General features: G+C 36.1%; 1 protein-coding gene across 1 annotated transcript; it reads right to left on the reverse strand.

Moving 5' to 3' along the window:
* Nucleotides 1-4,029: 4,029 nt before the first annotated feature.
* On the reverse strand, nt 4,030-25,137 carry LOC126818290 (tetratricopeptide repeat protein 39B). The gene is made up of 16 exons (XM_050545622.2): nt 25,027-25,137; nt 23,871-23,902; nt 22,245-22,349; nt 21,326-21,401; nt 19,973-20,105; nt 19,203-19,335; nt 16,295-16,394; nt 15,706-15,771; nt 14,743-14,854; nt 13,111-13,178; nt 11,608-11,667; nt 9,013-9,104; nt 6,427-6,585; nt 5,822-5,939; nt 4,647-4,758; nt 4,030-4,148 (listed from the first exon to the last, which is right to left on the reverse strand). The coding sequence occupies exons 1-16, from the start codon at nt 25,075-25,077 to the stop codon at nt 4,030-4,032; spliced, it is 1,536 nt and encodes a 511-aa protein (XP_050401579.2). The 5' UTR covers nt 25,078-25,137.
* Nucleotides 25,138-26,342: the final 1,205 nt, after the last annotated feature.

Here is a 26,342-nt window from a genome sequence, read left to right on the forward strand (position 1 = left end):
ATACCAATTGCTCCTGTAGGAAATATGGTCTACCATGCCACGCTGGCTGCAGAAAATGCCAACAGGACCACTGTACGAACTGTATCCTACCTGAAACGGAGCAGGACAATGATGAAGATGAGGATGATATAGATTTGGATTTATTCTAAATTAAACTATAATACTTTTATTAGGGATTTTTAGGGATTTTTACAAATTAATAATTTTGTTTAAGTTAATTTATTTATGTTTCTCTGCTGTTGACAAATGCTATGTAACTATAAATCCTTGAAGTTGTTCTAAGGATCAGCCATTTACTGGACTTTCTTAGTGGAACAACTTCAAGATTGTTTGTATATAGTCAGTCGTATATCAGTCGCACTTTTTACTGCAGTTGCTACTGAGCCTTCCGTAAGGTATCACCGTGGGACATATGACTGGGTAACTCGGAGTTACCTTGTCCGGAGTTACCCGATCCCACCGTTTTTCCTATCCTCGAAAATCACTGAGTTTGGGCCCCGCCTGAGGTTAGACGCAAATGAGATTTCACCAGAATCCTTTTCAGCAGTGAAGTTTACGTTTTCATCTCTCATTTGAGTACAAATTCGACACAATGCGACTCTTGAAATACTACGAATAGAGTTGAAATTTTGACAAGGTATGCGACATTTTGGGTAACGCCATTTCTAGGATCGGGTAACTACCCAAAATATTGCATATTGTCAAGATTTCGTCTTTATTCATAGTTTTACCAAACTCCCAATCTGTCGAATTTATACTCGGTCGGGCGAATGACATGAAAACTTCACAGCAAATCGGAGATTTTCGAGGATCAGAAAAACGGCGGGATCGGGTAACTCCGGACAAGGTAACTCTGAGTTACCCAGTCATATGTCGCACGGTGAGGTATTAAAACCTAAGATAATATTGAAGTTTTTCGTTTAGAAATTATTTCTAGATTCTACAATCTATGTGAATATGTATAATCATTAAATTGTCTTGCATTTGCCCTTCATTTTTATTGATATTTTTAATTGTAATAAGAGAAAATATTGTTTATAATGAAAGCTATAGTTGTAATTCTTGAAACGAAATACCTAGTAGATCGGATTCTATTGAAATGGTCTCTCAAAAATACGTTTTGTCGCATTTTCTTTCCTTGATTGTCCATCCCCGATAACCCCATGTATAAAGTCAAGTGTCGATACTCTATTAGGGCCCTATAATGATGATAAATCGCGGAATTAAGAGTCATGATGTCATTCCCAAATGACGTCATGACGTCATAGCGACGTCGCGCGACATAAATAATGGTTGCATTGGATTCAGCACCCCTGAAAACCCATAGTTTGACACTAAGTTTGATACTTTATGACAAATATTAAGGATTTTATGACAATTCTTTCATTTTTACCTCATTTTGACATGACCTTGAACTTTGACCCCTGTAGAACACTTATCTGAGGGCCGATTTTGTCCGATTTTCATATTTGCGACTTACAAGTCCCATAGCGTTGAAAAATGACAAAAAACTATTTCTTGCAATTTATTCTCGGTCCATCACTATTTTCTGCTATTTTTACTCGACTGTAGTGTAGTAAAGACAAGTAAAACGAAATTTTGGACTATCAAAAACGAAACGAAAAAGGATCCGTGTTTTAATCAGATTGTTTCATATCTTTATCTTTCATGATGCATCTTTTAAACAAATCATAATTTTCATCTGTTTCTTCATCTTTTATTATTGAGTTGATGAAACTATATCTGTGAACATAATCTTAAAATTTAGGATTTATTATCCCACCTCCAGGCCGTATCTACAGCCCTGGAAATTATCGATGATCTACGGGGCTGTGTCTTCGCCTCCTGCATCAAATGATCCGCTAAATGAACCTGTTGGTGTACTTGGTGGAGGCGTGTCCTGCTTTTCTGTCGCGTTAAGCTGTAGTCGTATAGCGTGAATACGGAAATGTAGCCTTGATTCCAAGTGATAACCCTTATAGTTCTTTCTGTAAAAATAACATTGTAAAATTATTGAGAAGGTTAGATTAACCGAAGTGTAAAAAGAAAGTAAATCGCACTTTAATATCCTACTTTTCTGCATCAAGTGGCTAATAAAGATACAACTATGTCACACAGTGTGCTATGGACACACATATGTCATACAGTGTGCTATGGACACACATATGTCACACAGTGTGCTATGGACCCACATATGTCATACAGTGTGCTATGGACACACATATGTCATACAGTGTGCTATGGACACACATATGTCACACAGTGTGCTATGGACACACATATGTCATACAGTGTGCTATGGACACACATATGTCATACAGTGTGCTATGGACACACATATGTCACACAGTGTCCTATGGACACACATATGTCATACAGTGTGCTATGGACACACATATGTCATACAGTGTGCTATGGACACACATGAAACCATGAATCACCTAAATTGTTAATGTAGCATTTAGTCACTGAATATGAAATAAAATAAAATGAAATGGGGTTTAACGCCATACAGTGCGCTATGAGGAAAATGTTGCAAAGGGCAGCGGCACTATGACTTATTCTTATTTCGAATTCCAACTGTCAAGGGATCTTTTACGTGCATGCCAATGTATACACAGGACCTCGGTTTTTCGTCTCATCCGAATGACTAGACAGCTGTCCTTGTCAGACCCTCTGTCATCCTGCACCAAAGACAAAGCGGAAACCACGTCGGAAAAATCCCAATGAACTTTCTGGACCAATACAGGGACTAAACGGCTTAACCACTTAGCCACCATGGCTGGCTCCCTAACTGAATATGAACAACACATAACACAATTATATAATTGTATTTCTGGCGTCATTTTGACTAACATTCTCTCCTTTTGATTAAGTACTTACTTTGTTTTCCCCAGGATAGTTTTTGTTTCTTCAAATTCTTCATTTTTCAAACAAATTCTGGCCATTTCAACATGAGCGTACGGAATCAGGTACAGATCTTGTTTAATCTGTTTCTCACTAAAACAAACAAATAAAATGAAATATGGTTTAACGTCATCCATTGTTGTATCAACAAAGCTAAAGAGAAAAAAGGTTGCACGTCCACGACACAAACTACGTCATTTTGGGACTAAATGAAATGAAATGAAATGGGGTTTAACGTCCTACTCATGAGAGAGAAAAAAGGTTGTACGTCCACGACACAAACTACGTCATTTTGGGACTAAATGAAATGAAATGAAATGGGGTTTAACGTCCTACTCATTTCGGGACTAACTTATATCGTTTAAGGTCATCCATTGTTGTATCAACAAGGCTATTGAGAGAGAGAGATTTTAACATCCACTCGACACAATCTAGGTCATAAAATGAAATGTGGTTTAATAGGGTTGTACGTCCACAACACAAACTAGGTCATTCAGGGACTAACATATGGTTCAATTTTATTTCAATAATTCGATTGCGTGTAGGGGTCTGTAGCAGTGGGAGGAAACCTGTTGACCCAGAAAAAACCCACGATGTTGGATAGGCGACCTCACTCGTTGTCAGGTCACTTGACTCAATGACAGATCATATGATCCAATGTGCACACGTTAGCCATTAATATATAATAACTTACTATGTATTATAAAGATATGTAATATATGATAACTTACTATGTATTATAAAGATATGTAATATATAATAACTTACTATGTATTATAAAGATATGTAATATATGATAACTTACTATGTATTATAAAGATATGTAATATATGATAACTTACTATGCGAGAGAGAGAGAGAAATGGGGTTTAACGTCCACTCAACACAAACTAGGTCTTTTCGGGACTAACATATGGTTTAATTTTATTTCAATAATTCGCTTGCGCGTAGGGGTCTTTAGCAGTGGGAGGAAACCTGAGGACCCGGAGAAAACCCACGAGGTTGGACAGGCGACCCTACTCCTTGTCACGTACAACTGGGGAACTTACTATGCATTATATAGATATATAATATATAACAACTTACTATGTATTATTGAGATGTGTAATATATGATAACTTACTATGAAATAAGTTCTATAAAGCACTGATTAGCTTGAAACAGTTGTCCTCTATGATATAAACATACACCTTTTAATAACAGAGCTAATCCATAGTCATCATAGAAATATATATACTCGTCTACAAAATAAACATATTTACATTTATTACCGGTATCATAAACAGTAAACACTATCCAAATCAATCAGCACCGAATTAATCAACGCCGAATTACAGCCGAATGAGTGCACACATAAGGCAAATCCTTCGCTTGATCCACCAGTTGATTACATGAACTTTCACGTCACATGATTAAACATGGCAGCGACCATGTCTTCAAACAATCATGTGACTTCTCGATATTTGTGGTGATTAGCTAATAAATTCTACATTCAGGCAAATGCTTCAGTGAAGCGGACACACAAGGCAAATATAATTTGCCTGAATATATCAACCCTACTTATATTACAGACTTTATGATACAGTGGGCACACGCTAACCATTGAGCCACCCAACCAACCAACTAATCTATAAGACGTTGGTTTACAAGCGGTGCTCCCTAGGCACTGGGTCAGCATACCATTCGGCCACCCAACCCCCTAGCTACAAATGGACATGTTGTATTATTTATTTATTTACCTTTTTTATTTTGGAGTTGATTAATTGTTTGTTCTATAATAGTCAACATGGGATCCAACAGAGACATTTTCTGACCGATAATATTAAAACCATTCCATACATAGATTAATTCCTGAAAATAACAGACATTGGCTAAAACAAGGTCAACTGACACTGTAATCTGGGTGTCATTTAATCTTGTGTATGTAGCACTAATTTCTGTCACATTCGTTTAATATCAAATTTTTGTTAAAAATCACCAAAAATCATCTGATTTGTACTTGTGTCCAGTTTAAAGCTGACCATTCAATTTAAACAATTTGCAGTGATTTGATATTAAATGAATGTGAAAGAAATTAGTTCTAAATACACAAGATTAAATGATACCCGGGTTACAGTGATGACCCTCTGTCTCAGCTAGTTGCTACTGACTACAGGAAGAATTAAAGTTGACATGCATATACAGGTAGTGAAATATTGCATACTAAAGCCCATTTAATCTTCAAAATCGTTAAAAAGCAAATCTTTTTCCATTTAGAACAGAATGCCTGGGTTTATATAACTCACAGCGAATTGCAGGGTATATGGATCATTACTTGTCAAATCACGACATGCAGTTTACGGCCTTTTCATATTTTTGGGTGATTTGACATAGAGTGACCCATATGCCTGTCAGCAATAGAATGACCCAAGGTTCTGTTTACACACTGGTGTGCACGTAAAATATCCCTTAGCAGTTGGAATTCAATATAAGAGTAGCGCCGCTGTTTGGGCAAAATTTCCCTTATAGCATACTGTATGATGAATGCCTGTCTTCATTAGCCCAATCTGAACAGAACCAGAACAGTAGGACGTTAAATGTCATGTTGCTCCTATACTGGGCTAATGAAGGCAGGCATATGGCCTACTCTTATATCAAATTCCAACTGCCAAAGGATCTTTAACATGCAAGCCAATGAATAAACGAGACCTCGGTTTTTCGCTCCATCTGAACAACTAGACAGCTGTCCTTGTCAGGCCCTCCATCCAGCACCACTGACAAGGGGGAACCACGCCGGAAAATCAGGATGAATTTTTTCGGCCAATGCAGGGATCGAACACCCAACCTCCAGGTTAGCAAGCCAGCGTCTTACCCACTTAGTCACCGTGGCTCCCAGTAGGACGTTAAATCCCATTTCATTGGTCAATACACTTACTAGAGCTGGTAGTGTCAATCTTTCTTTCTGTTCAGCATATCTCAAAGTTTTGGCCACTGCAAATTTTTCGAATGGGAGGGACTTCCCTGCTATCCTCTGTTTCAAGTTTGGTACTTCACTTTAAAAAAATAAAAAAATCTAAATAAATATTTATAATTACAAAAGAACATGTTTTAGCTATGATAGGACAAGATAGGAAGAAGAGACATGTTTTAGCTATGATAGGATAGGATAGGAAGAACAAACATGTTTTAGTTATGATGAGAATAGATAGGCAGAACAAACATGTTTTAGTTATGATAGGATGAGATAGGAAGAACAAACTTGTTTTAGCTATGATTTGACAGTATTAAGATAGGACAGGATAGGAAGAAGAAACATGTTTTAGCTATGATAGGACAAGATAGGAATGTAGTTTAAGGGAGAATGTGTGTGTGTTGGGGGGGGGGGGGATTTTGTTTTCTCATATTCCTCATCGAATTCCATAGGAATAAATTTATTCTTAAGTTATGCAGGGAAATGTGGGTAAATTTATCTTTTATGGGACACCTGACTGAATGTTCGAGAATTTAATACTCTCAATCCCAAGAATAGTTATTTCCTACCTGAAGAGGTACGTTACATGTGCTATGGTATGTTCTGATTGGTCATCACACATCGTTAGAAAAGCTGCCTTTTGATAGGTGTACGTGGCTTTACTCCATCGACTCTCACGACATAATCGTTCAGCATATTTCATAGCTAATAACCAATCACCTTTAAAACTACAAAACAGATTTAAAAATGTCTGAATCTACAACCAACTCTCTAGACAATCAGATATTCAAGGGATTAGAACAGATGCAAAATTTAATAATCTAAATTGAAATGAAATGAAATGGGGTTTAACATCCTACTGTTCTGCTCCTGACTGGGCTAATGAAGATAGGTAAATGCCATACTGTGTGCTATGAGGGAAATTTTGCCCGGACAGCAGCACTACAGCCTACTCTTATATTGAATTCCAACTGTCAAGCGATCTTTAACGTGCATGCCAATGTGTAGACGTGACCTTGGTTTTTTGTCCCATCTGAAGGACTATACGTTGTCCCTTGCCAAGTCCTCTGTCCTGCATCACTGACAAGGGGGAACCACGCCGGAAAATCTGAATGAACTATTGTGGTTAATAATTTAAAAATAAAGACTTTGTTTATTTTAGCAGCAATATGGTACATTACAATCAAGACTATATTTTGAAAAATTCAAAGTGATTTGACTGAAATTTTCAATATATTAATTATGAAGCTGTTATAGATGTATCTTTTAAAACAAAATAATTACTGGTAATATTCTGTATAGGACATTTATAGATATATTTACATACTTCTATATATATACTATCTTCCAGATTTATTCATATACTATGCATGGCATTGATGGAAATCTAAATATCCTTTAGCAGTTGAAAATTGAATTAAGAGGAGGCTGTACTTCCTCTGTGTACAGTTCCAGATTTACCTATAGGTTTGGTAGGCTGAAACATACAGCCTCATGTTCTAGGGGACCCCAAGGAGAATGATATTTAGGCCACTGTCTTACAAGCACTGCAATCTTACAATCTTTCATCATCCTGGGATTTGTTAAATTGTGTTTACAACACACATAAGGGTGGGGGATGGGAGGGGGGTCATGACAAACAAGATGGTGTATACCTGTTTACATTAACCCCATTTTATCCAATTATTTCAGTTATGAATGTTAAGTATATCATACAGTAAACTGAGTAACACAGCGCCCCCATCACCTTTATATCAACCCTCCTCCCCACCCATCCCAGGATTATACATTGGCCCCGTCCCTCCCTCACCCCCCAACCCAGGATTATATGGTGAATTATACGTACCACTGACACCACATCAACCCCCATCCCCTCCTCTCTCCTCCCCTCCCCAAACCACCTCAGGATTATACGTACCAATGACACCACATCAACCCCCTTTCCCACCCACCCCACCACAGGATCATACGTACCAATGATACCACATCAACCCCCTTCCCCCCCCCTCAGGATTATACGTACCAATGACACCACATCAACTCCCTTCCCCTCCTCCTCACCCCAGGATTATACGTACCAATGACACAACATTAACTCCCCTCCTCCCCACCTCAGGATCATACGTACCAATGGCACCACATCAACTCCCCTCCTCCCCACCTCAGGATCATACGTACCAATGGCACCACATCAACTCCCTTCCCCTCCCCCCTCAGGATTATACGTACCAATGACACCACATCAACTCCCCTCCTCCCCACCTCAGGATCATACGTACCAATGGCACCACATCAACTCCCTTCCCCTCCCCCCTCAGGATTATACGTACCAATGACACCACATCAACTCCCCTCCTCCCCACCTCAGGATCATACGTACCAATGGCACCACATCAACTCCCTTCCCCTCCCCCCTCAGGATCATACGTACCAATGGCACCACATCAACTCCCCTCCTCCCCACCTCAGGATCATACGTACCAACGGCACCACATCAACTCCCCTCCTCCCCACCTTAGGATCATACGTACCAATGACACCACATCAACCCCCTTTCCCACCTACCCCACCATACGATTATACGTACCAATGGCACCACATCAACTCCCCTCCTCCCCACCTCAGGATCATACGTACCAACGGCACCACATCAACTCCCCTCCTCCCCACCTTAGGATCATACGTACCAATGACACCACATCAACCCCCTTTCCCACCTACCCCACCATACGATTATACGTACCAATGGCACCACATCAACCCCCTCCTCCCCACTCCAGGATTATACGTACCAATGGAACCACATAAACTCCCCTCCTCCCCACCTCAGGATCATACGTACCAATGACACCACATCAACCCCCTTTCCCACCTACCCCACCACAGGATTATACGTACCAATGGCACCACATCAACCCCCCTCCTCCCCATTCCAGGATCATACGTACCAATGGCACCACATCAACTCCCTTCCCCTCCCCCCTCCAGGATTATACGTACCAATGACACCACATCAACCCCCTTTCCCACCTACCCCACCACAGGATCATACGTACCAATGACACCACATCAACTCCCCTCCTCCCCACCTCAGGATCATACATACCAATGGCACCACATCATCCCATCCCCACCCCCCTCAGGATTATACGTACCAATGGCACCACATCAACTCCCAGAAACATAAATGATGAAACTGTCTCCATTCAGACTGGGAATCTATAGATTCTTCAAATTTATAAATAGCCTGAAATCATCAAAAATATCCAAATTTATAAATAGCCTGAAATTATCAAAAGTATCCAAATTTATAAATAGCCTGAAATCATCAAAAATATCCAAATTTATAAACAGCCTGAAATTATCAAAAGTATCCAAATTTATAAATAGCCTGAAATTATCAAAAATATCCAAATTTATAAATAGCCTGAAATCATCAAAAATATCCAAATTTATAAATAGCCTGAAATCATCAAAAATATCCAAATTTATAAATAGCCTGAAATCATCAAAAATATCCAAATTTATAAATAGCCTGAAATCATCAAAAATATCCAAAGTTATAGACAGCCTATAATTATCAAAATATACAAATCTTGGACAATCTGCTTAAAACACAGATCCTATATCGTTTCACAGAGATTTGTTGAAACAGTCTGCTAGTACAGTACTCTAGATGGTCCCTATTGGCGAATAATGTGGGATACGCTGCCTTGTTATTTGTTATATTTAACTAGCCATCACTGGAATGATGAAAGTTAAGTATCCTCCAGAAGCATAAAACACAGCAAATGACAACAAGATGACTAGTCATCAACATCCCGCGCCCTTGCACTTGTTTGGAAGAAATAAGGAAAAATAACTTGTTTATGCTATTGGTAATCAATATAAAAATGTATCAGATTTCGCAAACAGTGTCACTGGTCCTAATATTGTGGCCCTGTTTAGTAGATATTGCTCTCTATTTCTGAAAACTAATGACTGATTGATATTTACTAGAAGATTTGAGATAATTTATGACATTAAGCTCTGGTTTTAAAAATTAGACATAACTACATAGAAAATAGAGATATTTTGCAAGTGGAGGGAACTGGAACTTTAGACAAATCTCATATTCCGACACATGGAATATCAATTCACAGAATTTCATACTCTGATCACAGTAGCTCGGCAAGGCAGGGTCGCTACTCCCTGTAAGGTTTGCACAACAACCTTTGCCTACCTCAATTAGCTGCTGTATGTTAAACAATAAACTTATACATCAGAAAATAAAATACTATAATAGGTTAATGTTTGTACAAAGTTTTAAAAAGATTTCTTGAACAGATAATAAAATATGCTCCAGATACAAAATCAGGACGGAAGGCTGGATTTCAGAAAATAAAATAATGGGTAAAATTATTTTAAAGGTATCTTGAACAGTCAAATGTGTTTCCATGGATAAAATTATCAAATCTGAGAAATTCAAAATAAGTGCCATGAAGATATCTTGAACGATTTATGAGATATGCTCCAGAAACAAAATTGTACACCAAAAACTAAGTAAAATTTGTTTCCATGGAAACACACAAAATATCAATCCCAGGAATTCCTGTATAGCAAAAGGCACAACTACTGTAATGGACTGATGTGTGTGCAAAGTTTCAGAAAGATATCTTGAACCGTTTATGAGATATGCTCCGGAAACAAAATTGTACACCAAAAACTAAGTCAAATTTGTTTCCATGGAAACACAAAAAATATAAATCCAAGAAATTCCTAAATAGCAAAAGGCACAACTACTGTAATAGGTTGATGTGTGTGCAAAGTTTCAGAAAGATATCTTGAACCGTTTATGAGATATGCTCCGGAAACAAAATTGTACATCAAAAACTAAGTCATTTTTGTTTCCATGGAAATACAAAGAAATAAAAATCCCAGAAATTCCTAAATAGCAAAAGGCACAACTACTGTAATAGGTTGATATGTGTGCAAAGTTTCAGAAAGATATCTTGAATGGTTTATGAGATATGCTCCGGAAACGAAATCGGACGGACGAACCCCATTTCAATATCCCTCCCTAACTTCGTTCGGCGCGGGATAAAAACAATCCAAATAGTTGTTCAAGCAGCAAATATTGAGTTGTTTGTTATTCGTTTTTCACCTCTTTATTCAGGATTCACATACGAAGGTGTTCAGGTATCTTCAGGATTTAAATAAAAACGACAACTGGACAACAACAGATTGCAAGGTGTTCCCTAGCTGTAGAATAATACTGGATAAATGATGTATAGTCAGTAAATAAACCAGATTGTTGTTCAAGTGGTAAATAACGAATAAGGGGATATTAGAGGTGAATAACAAGAAGAGCCATCCTGTTATTCACCACTTGAACAACAATCAGGTTTATTTACTTACTACATGATCTTGATATTCTGGGTTGTTTATCTTCTATATCATTTAACTGGTTTCGCTGTCATATGGTACAGTATATATGTTGTGATATGGTACAGTATGCTGTGATATGGTACAGTATGTATGCTGTGATATGGTACAGTATGTATGCTGTGATATGGTATAGTATGTATTGTGATATGGTACAGTATGTATTGTGATTGGTACAGTATGTATGCTGTGATATAGTATGTATGCTGTGATGTGGTATAGAATGTATGTTGTGATATGGTACAGTATGTATATGCTGTGATACGGTACAGTATGCTAGAAAGGTCTACAACCCATCTTCAGATTTAACACCTAATAAAACTTACCTCATCAATGTTGCCCTTTACTTCTTCAATTCGACCAGCAAAAAACAAGAATAAAGCACCCTAAAAAAAACAATAAAATAATATATCAAATATATCACAGGTCTAACCAATATCACTCGGCTTTATGAGGTGCCCATACTGATATAGGCACGTTGATCGCTGACTTCGTATTACGCCCAGTGGAACAGGATTGTATCAAATCTAATCCACAAAATAGAAATGAATATAATGACTGAATATTATAGGATTAAACAGTCTTTATGGAGGACAATATGGATAATGCACGGAAATGGATTTTTGTACATATAAATGATTTAAATACCTTGCTAATTGTAGGAGTAATTAAAGTAATACATCAAATCACCAAAACACAAGACTTTTATACTAATAATTAATTTTAAATGAAATGAAATGGGGTTTAACACTGTTCAGGGCAAATGAAGACAGGCATACGCCATACATGTTATGAGTCAAATTTTGCCCGGACAGTAGCACTATGTCCTACTCTTATATCAAATTTGCCAGGCCTTCCATCCTACTCGCCGAGCCACTGTGGCCCTCGCAATGTTTCAACAATGATGATCTAGCTGTTATCAAGTAAAATATGAGTAATGTTTCAACAATAGTAGTTATCAAGCATAATATGGATATCATAAATGGATCTATATACATTTATGCTTAAGAACAATAGGAGAATACTTGTAACAGTGATTATATTCATATACATTATTTTGTGTTTTATAAACAAAGTTAATATGAAACATTATATATAGAAAGATTGTTTAATATGAAATATTAGATATAGAAATATTATTTAAACATACATTATGACGTCACATTAATAATGATGTCATTGTACTAATCATATGAAACATACATTATACAAGAGCTAAATCTGTCTATTGCAGCTCTTTCTTTAGGCCTGAAATGTTATCTAAATTATTAATTAGACATTAATTAACTTATCCAGGCCATAATCAACTCTAGATGGCATCGCTAGCATGTGATCTTTAGTGGATTATGAGCCGATTTACTGCATAAGGATTAAATGGATAATTGAGCCTATGATGTTTATCGTACTGACTTATCTAGTTTTTAACTATTATAGTGAGAACTGCCAACTCGTTATCGAATCTTCCATAATGTATCTTTAATTGGAAATATTAGATATAGAAACATTATTTAAAAGGAAATATTAGATATAGAAAAACTATTTAATAGGAAATATTAGATATAGAAAGATTATTTAATAAGAAACATTAGATATAGAAAGACTATTCAATAAGAAATATTAGATATAGAAACATTATTTAATAGGAAATATTAGATATAGAAACATTATTTAATAGGAAATATTAGATATAGAAACATTATTTAATAGGAAATATTAGATATAGAAAGATTATTTAATAGGAAATATTAGATATATAAAGATTATTCAATAGGAAATATTAGATATAGAAAAACTATTTAATAGGAAATATTAGATATAGAAAGATTTACCTTAGGATAATTCATTAAACATGGTTTTAATATTTCCGATGCTAATTCAATATCTCCATCACCCAGTCCTACAAGATATATTGATATATTATAAAAATATACAGAAGCTTGAATATAAGGTGCTGGTCGCTGACAATGTCAGGCACAAATTGAAGGCACCTGTCGCTGACGTGCATGTTATAGAATATTGACAGTTTGAAATTGATGAAGTCTAGGCCTTAATGCTATTGAGTAGGCAAGATTCCTCAGTCAGAAGTGACAGAGTTCACTGTATAACTGGACATTTATTAAAATATAAACACAGAAAAGAGAAATTTCTGTGTATAATAAAATAACAGACAACAGAAGATTTGTACCTGTTAAAAGTTTATGTTGAAATTTTTAATAAATGTCCAGTTATATATGTTAGGTACAGCTAGTAATCTGACTGGGTAATCTTGCCTATTCAGTGGTATTTATATATGTTAGGTACAGCTAGCAATCTGACTGGGTAATCTTGCCTATTCAGTGGTATTTATATATGTTAGGTACAGCTAGCAATCTGACTGGAGAATCTTGACTACTCGGTGATATTTATATATGTTAGGTACAGCTAGCAATCTGACTGGAGAATCTTGCCTACATTGTCGAGAGTTCTTAACGCTACCACTATAGAACAATACTTTACACTACAACGTGGGAATCGTGTAGTTGTGCTGTTTTAACAGGAGTTTCAAACCATTGTTGACAAATTGATCAAGTTTATTAAGAATCCCCCAAATATTGGGTTCGTAGATTAGATGTGTGTTGGGTTGACAACTGTTTACTTTCACTAACGGTGTCAATTAAAGCGAGAATTTCAAATTTTCTAAGAAAGTCAAAACATAACTATTTCTATGTCTTTTGCTCAATAGGTTTTCAAATCACTATTATACGATCATGGGCATTATTTCCCACCCTTAAAAATCTATGACACAGGAAATAACAACACAATTACCTCCTCTGTTTTGCTATTGACAACATAGGGCAGCCATTTTCCAACGTTGGAATTTGAAGTTAAAAATGATATTTTTGCCAATTTCTCAGCTGGCAATAGCGAATTACAGGATTAATAGGATTATTCTTTAACAAGGTAGGACTGTTTATAGATACCATCTATTTTAAGGCTTTATTTTAATACATTTTAAAAATATAACTTGAAAATTTGCAATTTCCGCTTTAATTAATCATTCTGTTGGGAAATTGTGTACTATAGAACAGAAAATGAAATGAAATGGGGTTTAACATCCTACTGTTCTGCTTCGACTGGCTAATGAAGAGGGGCATACGCCATACAGTGTGCTATGAGAGAAATTTTGCCTGGACAGTGGCACTATGGCCTACTCTTATATCGAACTCACACTGCCAAGGAATCTTTTACGTGCATGCCAATGTATACACAGGAGCTCGTTTTTTTGTCTCATCCAAATGACTAGACATTTGTCCTTGTCAGGCCCTCCATCCTGTACCACTGACAAGGGGAAACCACGTCGGAAAATCCTGATGAACTATCTCGGCCAATGCAGGGATCGAACACCCGACCTCCAGGCCAGCGAGCCAGCGTCCTACCCTCTTAGCCATCGTGGCTCCCGGTACTATAGAACAATACTTTACCTAGAACATATGTTACAACTGTATGATATGCCACCAGTACTATAGAACACAACGGTCCTCGTAAACTACTCTGCATCTTACAACCATTCTCTAATTCAGATAAACCTAATTGCTGAAAATATAACACAAAGTGGTGTAAAGTATTTTCGTGAATTACCATATAGCTCATGAATATGAGAGAAAGAGAGAGAGAGAGAGAGAGAGAGAGAGAGACTTACAAACTAGGTTATTTCAGGATGAGGAAATAACCCACAAGCTTGGACAGATGATCTACACCTTGTCAAGTACAGAGAGAGAGAAATGGGGTTTAATGTCCACACGACACAAACTAGGTCATTTCGGGACTAACATATGGTTAAATTTTATTTCAATAAGTCGCTTGCGCGTAGGGGTCTTTAGCAGTGGGAGGAAACCGGAGGACCCGGAGAAAACCCATGAGGTTGGATTGTCAAGTACAAGCCTGGAATCAAAACCAAACCACTTGACACAATGACAGACCTTGTGGTCAAATAAACACATCTTAGATCATTCGGTCAAACACCCCTCTGTAACAATATAAAGGTATTATGTTATTTCATTCGGTCACCCAACAACCTGTAACTACATCAAGGTATTATGACATAGATAGGCCAACATTTTCATTGATAATAAGGCAATGTGTAAAATATTGGTTTGTCAGATGAGACAACTTTTGGTCTTCGAAGGAATTATCAGTGAGCAGAAATTCGCCCAAGTATCTGTTATCGCTCGTTACTTCAGTCAGTTATAGGTTGGACAGGCGACCCTATACCTTGTCATGTACAAGCGGGGAATTGAAACCACATCACTTGACTCAATGACATACCTTATGGTTTCATGTGTACATGTTAAACCACTAGACCACCCAACAACCCTTTATGTAGAGAAGTCAGAACCACTTGACCAACTACCCAATTAATCTATCATAGAATTATTAATACTAACCTTGTTGCCAGAAAATCCTACAAATTCCAACAACTTCATAACTTTACCAGGTAATAATGAGATCATCTGTAATCATAATAATAATATATCTGTAATAACAAACTGTAATCATAATAATAATATTTCTACAATAACAAGCTGAAATCATATATCTACAATAACAAGCTGTAATCATATATCTATAATAACAAGCTGTAATCACATATCTATAATAACAAGCTGTAATCATATATCTACAATAATAAGCTGTAATCATATATCTATAATAACATACTGTAATCATATATCTATAATAACATACTGTAATCATATATCTATAATAACAGGCTATAATCATATATCTGTAATAACAAGCTGTAATCATATATCTATAATAACATACTGTAATCATATATCTGTAACAGACTGTAATAATATAACAATAATAACCAATAAGTCTAACAAAATAAAGACACCCACCATCCCCCATGCAATAAGCCTTCTAACAATTAAAGGCACCATGCTCCAATCCTAACAAATAAATCTACCAAATTAATAAGCCTTTTAACAATTAAAGGCACCATGCTCCAACCCTAACAAATAAACTTACCAAATTAAAGGCACCAACACCCATCCTTACTCCACTCTCAAAATGTAACCGATGTTCTTCATCCGTCCATTTCCTTGATTTTAATATTTTATTGCATTCTCTAAAATAATGAAATAAACATCAATTAAAAATATAAAATAATTCTAAGACTAACAGTAACAATACAATCTGAGTAAAACACAGATCATATTTCATTCCGTTTTTATAGTTCAAAATGGAAGAGTTGTTATCGTTGACGTGTTCTGAATGGTGTGAAGGCTTAGCCAATGAAATCAGGTTGAGTAACAATAGTGGGCTGAAGAATCCCTGGAATGGTGCAGGTCAGTGTGGATCTCAATGAATAATCCCAAAATAAACACTAACAAGACAGTGTAGACTATATAAAAGACAGTGTAGACTGTATAAAAGACGGTGTAGACTGTATAAAAGACAGTGTAGACAATATAAAAGACGGTGTAGACTATATAAAAGACAGTGTAGACTATATAAAAGACAGTGTAGACTATATAAAAGACGGTGTAGACTATATAAAAGACAGTGTAGACTATATAAAAGACGGTGTAGACTGTATAAAAGACAGTGTAGACTATATAAAAGACGGTGTAGACTATATAAAAGACAGTGTAGACTATATAAAAGACGGTGTAGACTATATAAAAGACAGTGTAGACTATATAAAAGACGGTGTAGACTGTATAAAAGACAGTGTAGACTATATAAAAGACGGTGTAGACTATATAAAAGACGGTGTAGACTGTATAAAAGACGGTGTAGACTATATAAAAGACAGTGTAGACTATATAAAAGACGGTGTAGACTGTATAAAAGACAGTGTAGACTATATAAAAGACAGTGTAGACTGTATAAAAGACAGTGTAGACTATATAAAAGACAGTGTAGACTATATAAAAGACAGTGTAGACTATATAAAAGACGGTGTAGACTATATAAAAGACAGTGTAGACTATATAAAAGACAGTGTAGACTATATAAAAGACGGTGTAGACTATATAAAAGACGGTGTAGACTGTATAAAAGACGGTGTAGACTATATAAAAGACAGTGTAGACTATATAAAAGACGGTGTAGACTGTATAAAAGACAGTGTAGACTATATAAAAGACAGTGTAGACTGTATAAAAGACAGTGTAGACTATATAAAAGACAGTGTAGACTATATAAAAGACAGTGTAGACTGTATAAAAGACAGTGTAGACTATATAAAAGACAGTGTAGACTGTATAAAAGACAGTGTAGACTATATAAAAGACAGTGTAGACTATATAAAAGACAGTGTAGACTATATAAAAGACAGTGTAGACTATATAAAAGACGGTGTAGACTATATAAAAGACAGTGTAGACTATATAAAAGACGGTGTAGACTGTATAAAAGACGGTGTAGACTATATAAAAGACAGTGTAGACTATATAAAAGACGGTGTAGACTGTATAAAAGACAGTGTAGACTATATAAAAGACAGTGTAGACTGTATAAAAGACAGTGTAGACTATATAAAAGACAGTGTAGACTATATAAAAGACAGTGTAGACTATATAAAAGACGGTGTAGACTGTATAAAAGACAGTGTAGACTATATAAAAGACAGTGTAGACTATATAAAAGACAGTGTAGACTATATAAAAGACAGTGTAGACTGTATAAAAGACAGTGTAGACTATATAAAAGACGGTGTAGACTATATAAAAGACAGTGTAGAAAAGACGGTGTAGACTGTATAAAAGACAGTGTAGACTATATAAAAGACGGTGTAGACTGTATAAAAGACAGTGTAGACTATATAAAAGACAGTGTAGACTATATAAAAGACAGTGTAGACTGTATAAAAGACGGTGTAGACTATATAAAAGACAGTGTAGACTATATAAAAGACGGTGTAGACTGTATAAAAGACAGTGTAGACTATATAAAAGACAGTGTAGACTATATAAAAGACGGTGAAGACTATATAAAAATGCGCTTCTGCCTATTCTTCATCGGATTACAACTGTAAAAGTTGGTTCGGTTGTACAGTGGGTCAGTGAGTAAGATGCTGGATCGCTAACTGTGGAGGCCCTGATGTTGAACTATCTGCATGTGAATGACATTTAGTTCAAAATGCGGTTGTGACCATCCGTACCATGCAGTGGGGATAGTTCAGAAATGGCCGACAAGACTGACACGTAAGTAGATTTGTTTGAAAACTATTATAAAATTGTTTCTTGCCGTTACACCAAGGTCCAACCGTATTATAGGGGCCATGATAACACCAAAAAGATAGTGAATGAGTGTTGGGGTATAGATCTTAACAAGTTTGATGTTTTGACAGACTAGGATCTTCTTATTCAAATTAAATATATATACTATTTAGGCCCACCACAAAAAACTTTGTGAAATGATCTTGAGTGACATAATTCCAATATTCTGATACTGACAGATGAAATTTAATATAAGAGTAGGCCGTAGTGCCGTTGTATGCCCGTCTTCATTAGCCCAGTAGGATGTTAAGTACTGTTTCATTTCATTTCAAATATATGTGAAAACTGATGAAATAAACTCTTTCCATTTTGGTAAACTTTCAAGATGTTATTCAGTACACTCAATACTACCAGAAACCAGCAAAAAACCTTGTTGTGTAATTTTTTAGGGATTGACACCTTTTTTTTTCTCTCATAAATTTCATGGTATAACGATCTGCCACAGTGACTCAGTGATTGTGGAGCTAGTTAAGTAACCAAGACGTCTTGTGGCAGTGAAATACTACCAGAAACCAGCAAAAAACATTATCGTGTAATTTTTTAGGTGTTGGCACCTTTTTTTTTCATAAATTTCATAGTATAACAAAATCTGCCACAGTGACTCAGTGATTGTGGAGCTGGCCATGAATTAACTAAATATTTCTACTTACTTATATATTTTATAACATTCACGTATTTTGAGTCCACCTTTAACAAAACTGATTAAATTCTCGTCTTGTATAAACGTGAGTAATGCACGTAACAACAGACATTCAGCATAACATATTTCAGCATGGATTTCCTCTAAAAAATATAACAAACATTTAAACATAATTATGTAAGATTTAGATAAAGACCTAGCCATTCTTGCTATAATAGTTTGAAAACAGATAATGTAAAATGAATAATTTGAAAATTTCATTCAAATTACTCTATTGCGAGCGAAGCTATTAGCCTTTGATGGTTTGACAAGACGTGTGCAATAATTTCAACCACCTTACTGGTTGTTCGAAGCTAAGTCTCGCTCCTCCATTTTTAAATTAAATTAACATATGGCTGAACCATTCTACTCTATTTAATATCAGAGGAATCTGATGCCATCAAGAGTTGATTATGATCTGGATAAGTTAATTAATGTCTAATTAATGTTTAATATATCCCTCTTTAAATCTTCCATTCAAAAGGATTTTTCGGAAATTTTTCATGGCCTTCTTTTTTATCCAAATGAATCCAAATCCTTGCAAATGGGAACAAAGATTGAAAATCTACGATGGTTCGTCTTGGCACAAACCCAAGACTTTCTGGTAGAGAGTCTGCTCGACTCCCGCAGCCTGCCAGCCCCACCCCCACCCTAGGATACAAGCCTGGGACATTCTAGTAGAGAGTCTACTCGACTACCTCAGCCCTCCCCTACCCCTTAAATTAATAAGGAAAAATTTACCTTCTGAAAGATCGTTGTAATTAACTTTGGTTAAAGATTTACGGAATGACCCCATGACGGTTGTTTTCCGTCGAAATCTGTTACAAACAGCAACAGATTTTTTAATGGTCTGTATAGCTGTTTCTATATCTGTCTGTAATAGAAAAGATATATAAACAATCACATAATACACAGGACAGAACAATCTAGGGTGTCTCCAGATATATAAACACTCACAGAATACACAGAGACACAACAATCGAGGTGTCTCCAGATATACAAACCACCACGCAATACACCACAGAGACAAAACAATCTAGGGCGTCTCCAGATATACAAACCATCACAGAATACACAGAGACACAACAATCTAGGTGTCTCCAATCACACAACATTATGACGAGACCATTATCAACTCTCGATGTCATCAGATGGCTCTTATTTTAAGTAGATTAGAACAGTTTGGCCATTTAATTTAAAAATGGAGCAGCGAGGCTTTGCCACAAACAACCAATACCATGGTTACAATCAATGCACACATCTTGACAAACCTTTAAAGGCTAATATCTTCAATCAGGATAAAGTAATTTGAATGAAATTTTCAATATATACATTTTGCATTATCTATTTTTTAACTATTATAACAAGAACGGCCAGGTCTTTGTCTAAATCTTGGGGGGTTGGATGGCCGAATGGTTAGCATGTGCGTGCTGTATCATACGACCTGTCATTGAGTCAACTGGCATGGTTTCGAATCCCCGGTTGTACGTGACAAGGAGTATGGTCGCCTGTCCAACCTCGTGGGTTTTCTCCGGGTCCTCCGGTTTCCTCCCACTGCTAAAGACCACTACGCGTAAGGGAATTATTGAAATAAAATTAAACCATATCTTAGTCCCGAAATGAATTAGTTTGTGTCGAGTGGACGTTAAACCACATTTCTCTCTCTCTCTTTGTCTAAATCCTACATTTGGTGCACTTATCCACCATTGCGGAGCCACGGTGGCTAGGTGGTTAAGACGCTGGCTCGCTAGCCAGGAGGTCGGGTGTTTGATCCCTGCATTGGCCGACAAAGTTCATCCAGATTTTCCGGTGTGGTTTTCCCTTGTCAGTGGAGCAGAACTGAGGTCCTGTGTATATATTGGAATGCACGTAAAAGATCCCCTGGCAGTTGGAATTCGATATAAGAGTAGGCGATAATGCTGCTGCCCATGCAAAATTTCCCTCATAGCACACTGTATGGCGTAGGCCCGTCTTCATTAGCCCAGTATAGGAGCAGAACAGTAGGACGTTAAACCCCATTTCATTTTATTTCATTTCATCCACCATGGCAGGTGTGTTAGCCCTCACAAAATGATGAAAGGATAATACTCTTACCATGTCAAATGTCATGACAGCTTGAAGATATAAAATGGTTCCATAACCTAAAGCAGGATACATACTCTTCAACGAACTACAAATATATAAATAGAATCACATGGAATACACAAATATATAAATAGAATCACATGGAATACACAAATATATAAATAGAATCACATGGAATACACAAATATATAAATAGAATCACATGGAATACACAAATATATAAATAGAATCACATGGAAGAGATAAATAGAATCACATGGAAGAGATAAATAGAGTCACGTGGAATACATGACTGGTTAAATAAACATTTTTACATTCATTAGTCAGACTTAGAATATGGAAGTTTGGGTGGCCATACAGTCTAATGCTAAGTTCCCATTGTCGTGCGATGCGTAAGATTAGGATTGTCCCTACCGAGCCAACGATCTGGTACGTGCAGATACGTTCTGGTACATTTCGATACCATCAGCACGATTGCTATGACCAACCTCAATATATGATAAGACCTGATAGGATCACCACGATTACTTCACTATTAAAACCACGATTTCAATCGTAGTGCGAATCGTGATAGTGGGAACCTAGCATTCCATGTCATGTGACATGGTTGCCTGTCCAACCTTGTGGATTTTCTCCGGGACCTTCAGTTTCCTGCAACTGCTAAAGGCTCATATGTCAAAGCGAATTGTCCGGGAATTAGTTGTCAGGAGACAAGTTGCCAGGGGACGAATTGTCCCGTACCTGCGCCACGGCGTACTCTTATATCAAATTCCAACTCTCATTGGTTTACGTGCACACCAATGTGTACACAGGACCTTAATTGGTTTTCGACTCATCGGGATGACTACATGCTGTAACTTGCCAGGCTCTACACCCTGCACAATAATATTTTTATTTTTAATAAGATGAAACTATAAACAAGACTTACTGTGGTTCCATTCTCTCCTTCGCATCCGTAAATTTGTTATTAAGGAATAACTTAAGGGCAATACTTGTCTCTGATATGGACGTTGCCAAGTCCATATCACTTGGCCTGTAATATATGATGTGATAAGGTTTGATGTGACAGTATAGATTTCGACGAGAGTGTTTCGATAATCGGAACACAGAGGTGACTATATTGTATTAGTAAGTGCAGGAGGACTGCACTAAGTGCAAAACAAATCAAACCTGCGAACACGACAAAACACAAAGACATTGCAAGAAATAAACAGCAAATATCAAAACAAGTGAATGGATCTGGGGACTAGCCATAAGCATCAACTGTGATGTACAGTCCTGGGCCTGTAATTTGACTCTTTTTTAAGGACCGAGGTCAGATTGTAGTCTGTTAAGAAACTGAATGAGTAGGTCTATCATACTTTGGTGGTGTATCTTTGTTGACCTGGTGGTTCCATTTAAAGAGAAGGACTTTGGACCGGTTTCGTATCGCTTGGAAAATCCAATGCTCTAAATTTAATATAAAGGTAAATAACTTTGTGTAGAATATCTTCCGTCAAAGAAATATATCCCACTAATGTAGAAGTAATCTATTATTATCCATTACTAATGATAAAAGTAATCTATTATTATCCATCACTAATGATAGCAGTGATCTATTTACCATCACTAATGATAGAAGTAATCTATTATTATCCATCACTAATGATAGAAGTAATCTATTATCCATCACTAATGATAGAAGTAATCTATCATCCATCACTAATGATAGCAGTAATCTATTTACCATCACTAATGATAGAAGTAATCTATTATTATCCATCACTAATGATAGCAGTAATCTATTATCCATCACTAATGATAGAAGTAATCTATTATTCATCACTAATGATAGAAGTAATCTATTATCCATCACTAATGACAGAGGTAATCTATTATCCATCACTAATGATAGAAGTAATCTATTATTATTCATCACTAATGATAGAAGTAATCTATCATCCATCACTAATGATAGCAGTAATCTATTATCCATCACTAATGATAGAAGTAATCTATTATCCATCACTAATGATAGAAAAGTAATATATTATTATCCATCACTAATGATAGCAGTAATCTATTATCCACCACTAATGATAGCAGTAATCTATTTACCATCACTAATGACAGAGGTAATCTATTATCCATCACTAATGATAGAAGTAATCTATTATTATTAAGTATCACTAATGATAGAAGTAATCTATCATCCATCACTAATGATAGCAGGAATCTATTATCCATCGACTAATGATAGAAGTAATCTATTATCCATCACTAATGATAGCAGTAATCTATTATCCATCACTAATGATAGCAGTAATCTATTATCCATCACTAATGATAGAAAAGTAATATATTATTATCCATCACTAATGATAGCAGTAATCTATTATCCACCACTAATGATAGAAGTAATCTATTACCTATCACTAATGGTAGAAGACAGTAATCCATTACCTATCACTAATGGTAGAAGTAATCTATTATCCATCACTAATGATAGAATAGGCCTAATCTATTATCCATCACTAATGATAGAACTAATCTGTTATAATCCATATCTACTTACAGATTAATCTTTTCTGCAGCATCTTCAAACTCCTGAAAAGATAAACAAATAAAGAAAAAAAACCCAGTCTATTAAAGGCAATGGTTCAATTCCACCACAGAGACTTTATTTAAGCTTTTCAGGGATGTACACTCCAGTCCATTTCAGTATGTGTCGCCAAAGAAGATACGTGGCCGCAACAGTACACTTCACAGCAAATCGGGGAAATTGTATAAAATTTCCAAATGTGTGATAAAAATACAAAACTTAAACCTTTCAGCCAGGAAATTATAGCCTACTTAGAAAAAAATCATCTACCAATCCTGTACAAAACTATTGTCATGTGAAAAAAACTACAGAATGAATTTGTTTTCCTGTTGCATTCTATAGCATTCTATAGAATCCAACAAAATTCCATAGGGGTCTACAATTTTTCTATAGGATTTTTTCATACGCCTTAGCCTTAAAGGAGCTAAATCGCTAACATTTAGGACCTAGAAATTGACACAAGTGGGTCGCAACTCATATAATACTGTAATATGAATGTATGATATACATTCAATGGTTTCCGTTTTTACTCTAATTTCAAATCAGTTATGTTTCACGAAATAAGCCCGCAGTCTCAATTGAATGCAAATTTCTAGCACCTGGTTATTCCAGTCTACATACGCCGTTTGGTTTGGTGCAATATGCCTAGCCTCGTTCCCAGAGTCTCTTGCTAGAACTGAGGCTGAAACACATTATGGTACACGATTCGTGTACCAATGGCAAAATGTTTATTTTGTCTTAAATATTGGATATCAGAAGCCCATCTTTTTCCGGTAAGATCACAGCATCAATGTACATTTAAATTGACAAATAATTTGTGTTTTCAATGTTGAAGATTTTGGATGATATTGAGTTAGAGACTTAGCTACTTTAATAAGAAGGGTCCGCTGCAGGAGGACGTAGCCATATTTATTACAATTAGGTAAAATTTAATTGTATTATTTGTGTATAATCCATTAAATGTTCTAGATTTAAAATAAAGAAAGTCGTAGCATTTCTATTATGGGTTGTTTTTATTTTTTTTCTGAAGGTATCTATTGGTCATTGAATCATGAATGGTGTTCGTGTACATGTTTTGGTGATATTCGTTCAAAAGCCATAAGGGCAATGGTAATCCTGTTCAACAAACCTCGTCATCGTCTTGTTTCTCCAATTCGGCTCGTAATTCTTGTTCGTCCATCTGAAGATTAAGACATATGGAGGAATTAAATTATGTTTATGTAATCTAACAACTTTATCATTAATTACATTTATTAAATACTAATTTTTATGAGCAGACGAAATCGGAAGTTCGCTGAGAGTTACCTATTTTTGCTACTTCCTGTTAAAGAAGACAACTTCCGGTGGAAATTTGACTCGTGTCGGTGAGAAAGTCAACGTTGAAGAAGTTCAATTCTTTTGATATTCCTGTTCCAGTATCTTAAAAATATGTCGAACGAGGCGAAAAACAACGTGAACGACCCAAGGCGTCCAAATAAAATTATTCGGTTAGTAAAAGAAATAACGTACTAGTTTATATTCTACTTCTAGTTTTAGGAACGGTCACAAAATTCTGCTACAATGTTGATAATGAATTAGGCCTATTATAAATTTGTGTCAGATATGGCGAGAAATGATTTTCATATTGCAGCTTAAAGGAGCTAAATCGCTAATATTTGGGACCTAGAAATTGACCCAAATGGGTCGAAACGGATATAATAATCTAATCTGATTGTATATAAACTGATTTACATTCAATTGTTTCCTTTTTGACTCTAATTTCAAATCAGTTATATCCAGCGAAAAACAGCATGTGTCTCAACCCTATAGCAATTTTTAGCGTCTGGTTATTCCAGTCTATTAAGCAGGCTCTCCAGCTGAATATGTCTAGCCTCGTTCTTTCTGGTCACTTGTTGCAAATGACGCTAAAACGCACTATGGTACACGATTCGTGTACCAATGGTAAAATGTTTATTTTGTCTTACATGTAAATATTGGATATCAGAAGCCTGCCTTTTCCTGGTAAGATCACAACATCAGTGTTGATTTGAATTGACAAATAATTTGTATTTTCAACGTGTAAGACTTTGGATGATATTGACTTAGAGACTTAGCTACTTTAATAGGAACAGTGATAGGACACCGTCTGATCAGACACTCTTCCGAATGGAACTAGTCCAGAATTAGTTACTATACTTGTAACGTTAAACGCAAGTTCAAATAGGTTCAAACGCACAATTGTCAACACAGTGACATATCATAGGACATACAGTTTGTATTGGAATAAGTAATTCTATGACAAATAGTGAAGACTGGACCACTAAAATGGTTACTGAACAGTTTTTCTTTGTGGTTATGCGTTCTACATTTGCATAGCGATGTTTCTTGTAATGCCGTATTACTCAAGCCGCCATGACACCGGCCAGTTGAAATTTCGCGTAGCAGTTGGGTTTCATCAAATCATAT

This window comes from Patella vulgata, chromosome 4 (assembly GCF_932274485.2).
Source record: "Patella vulgata chromosome 4, xgPatVulg1.2, whole genome shotgun sequence".
Lineage (NCBI taxonomy): Eukaryota > Metazoa > Mollusca > Gastropoda > Patellidae > Patella > Patella vulgata.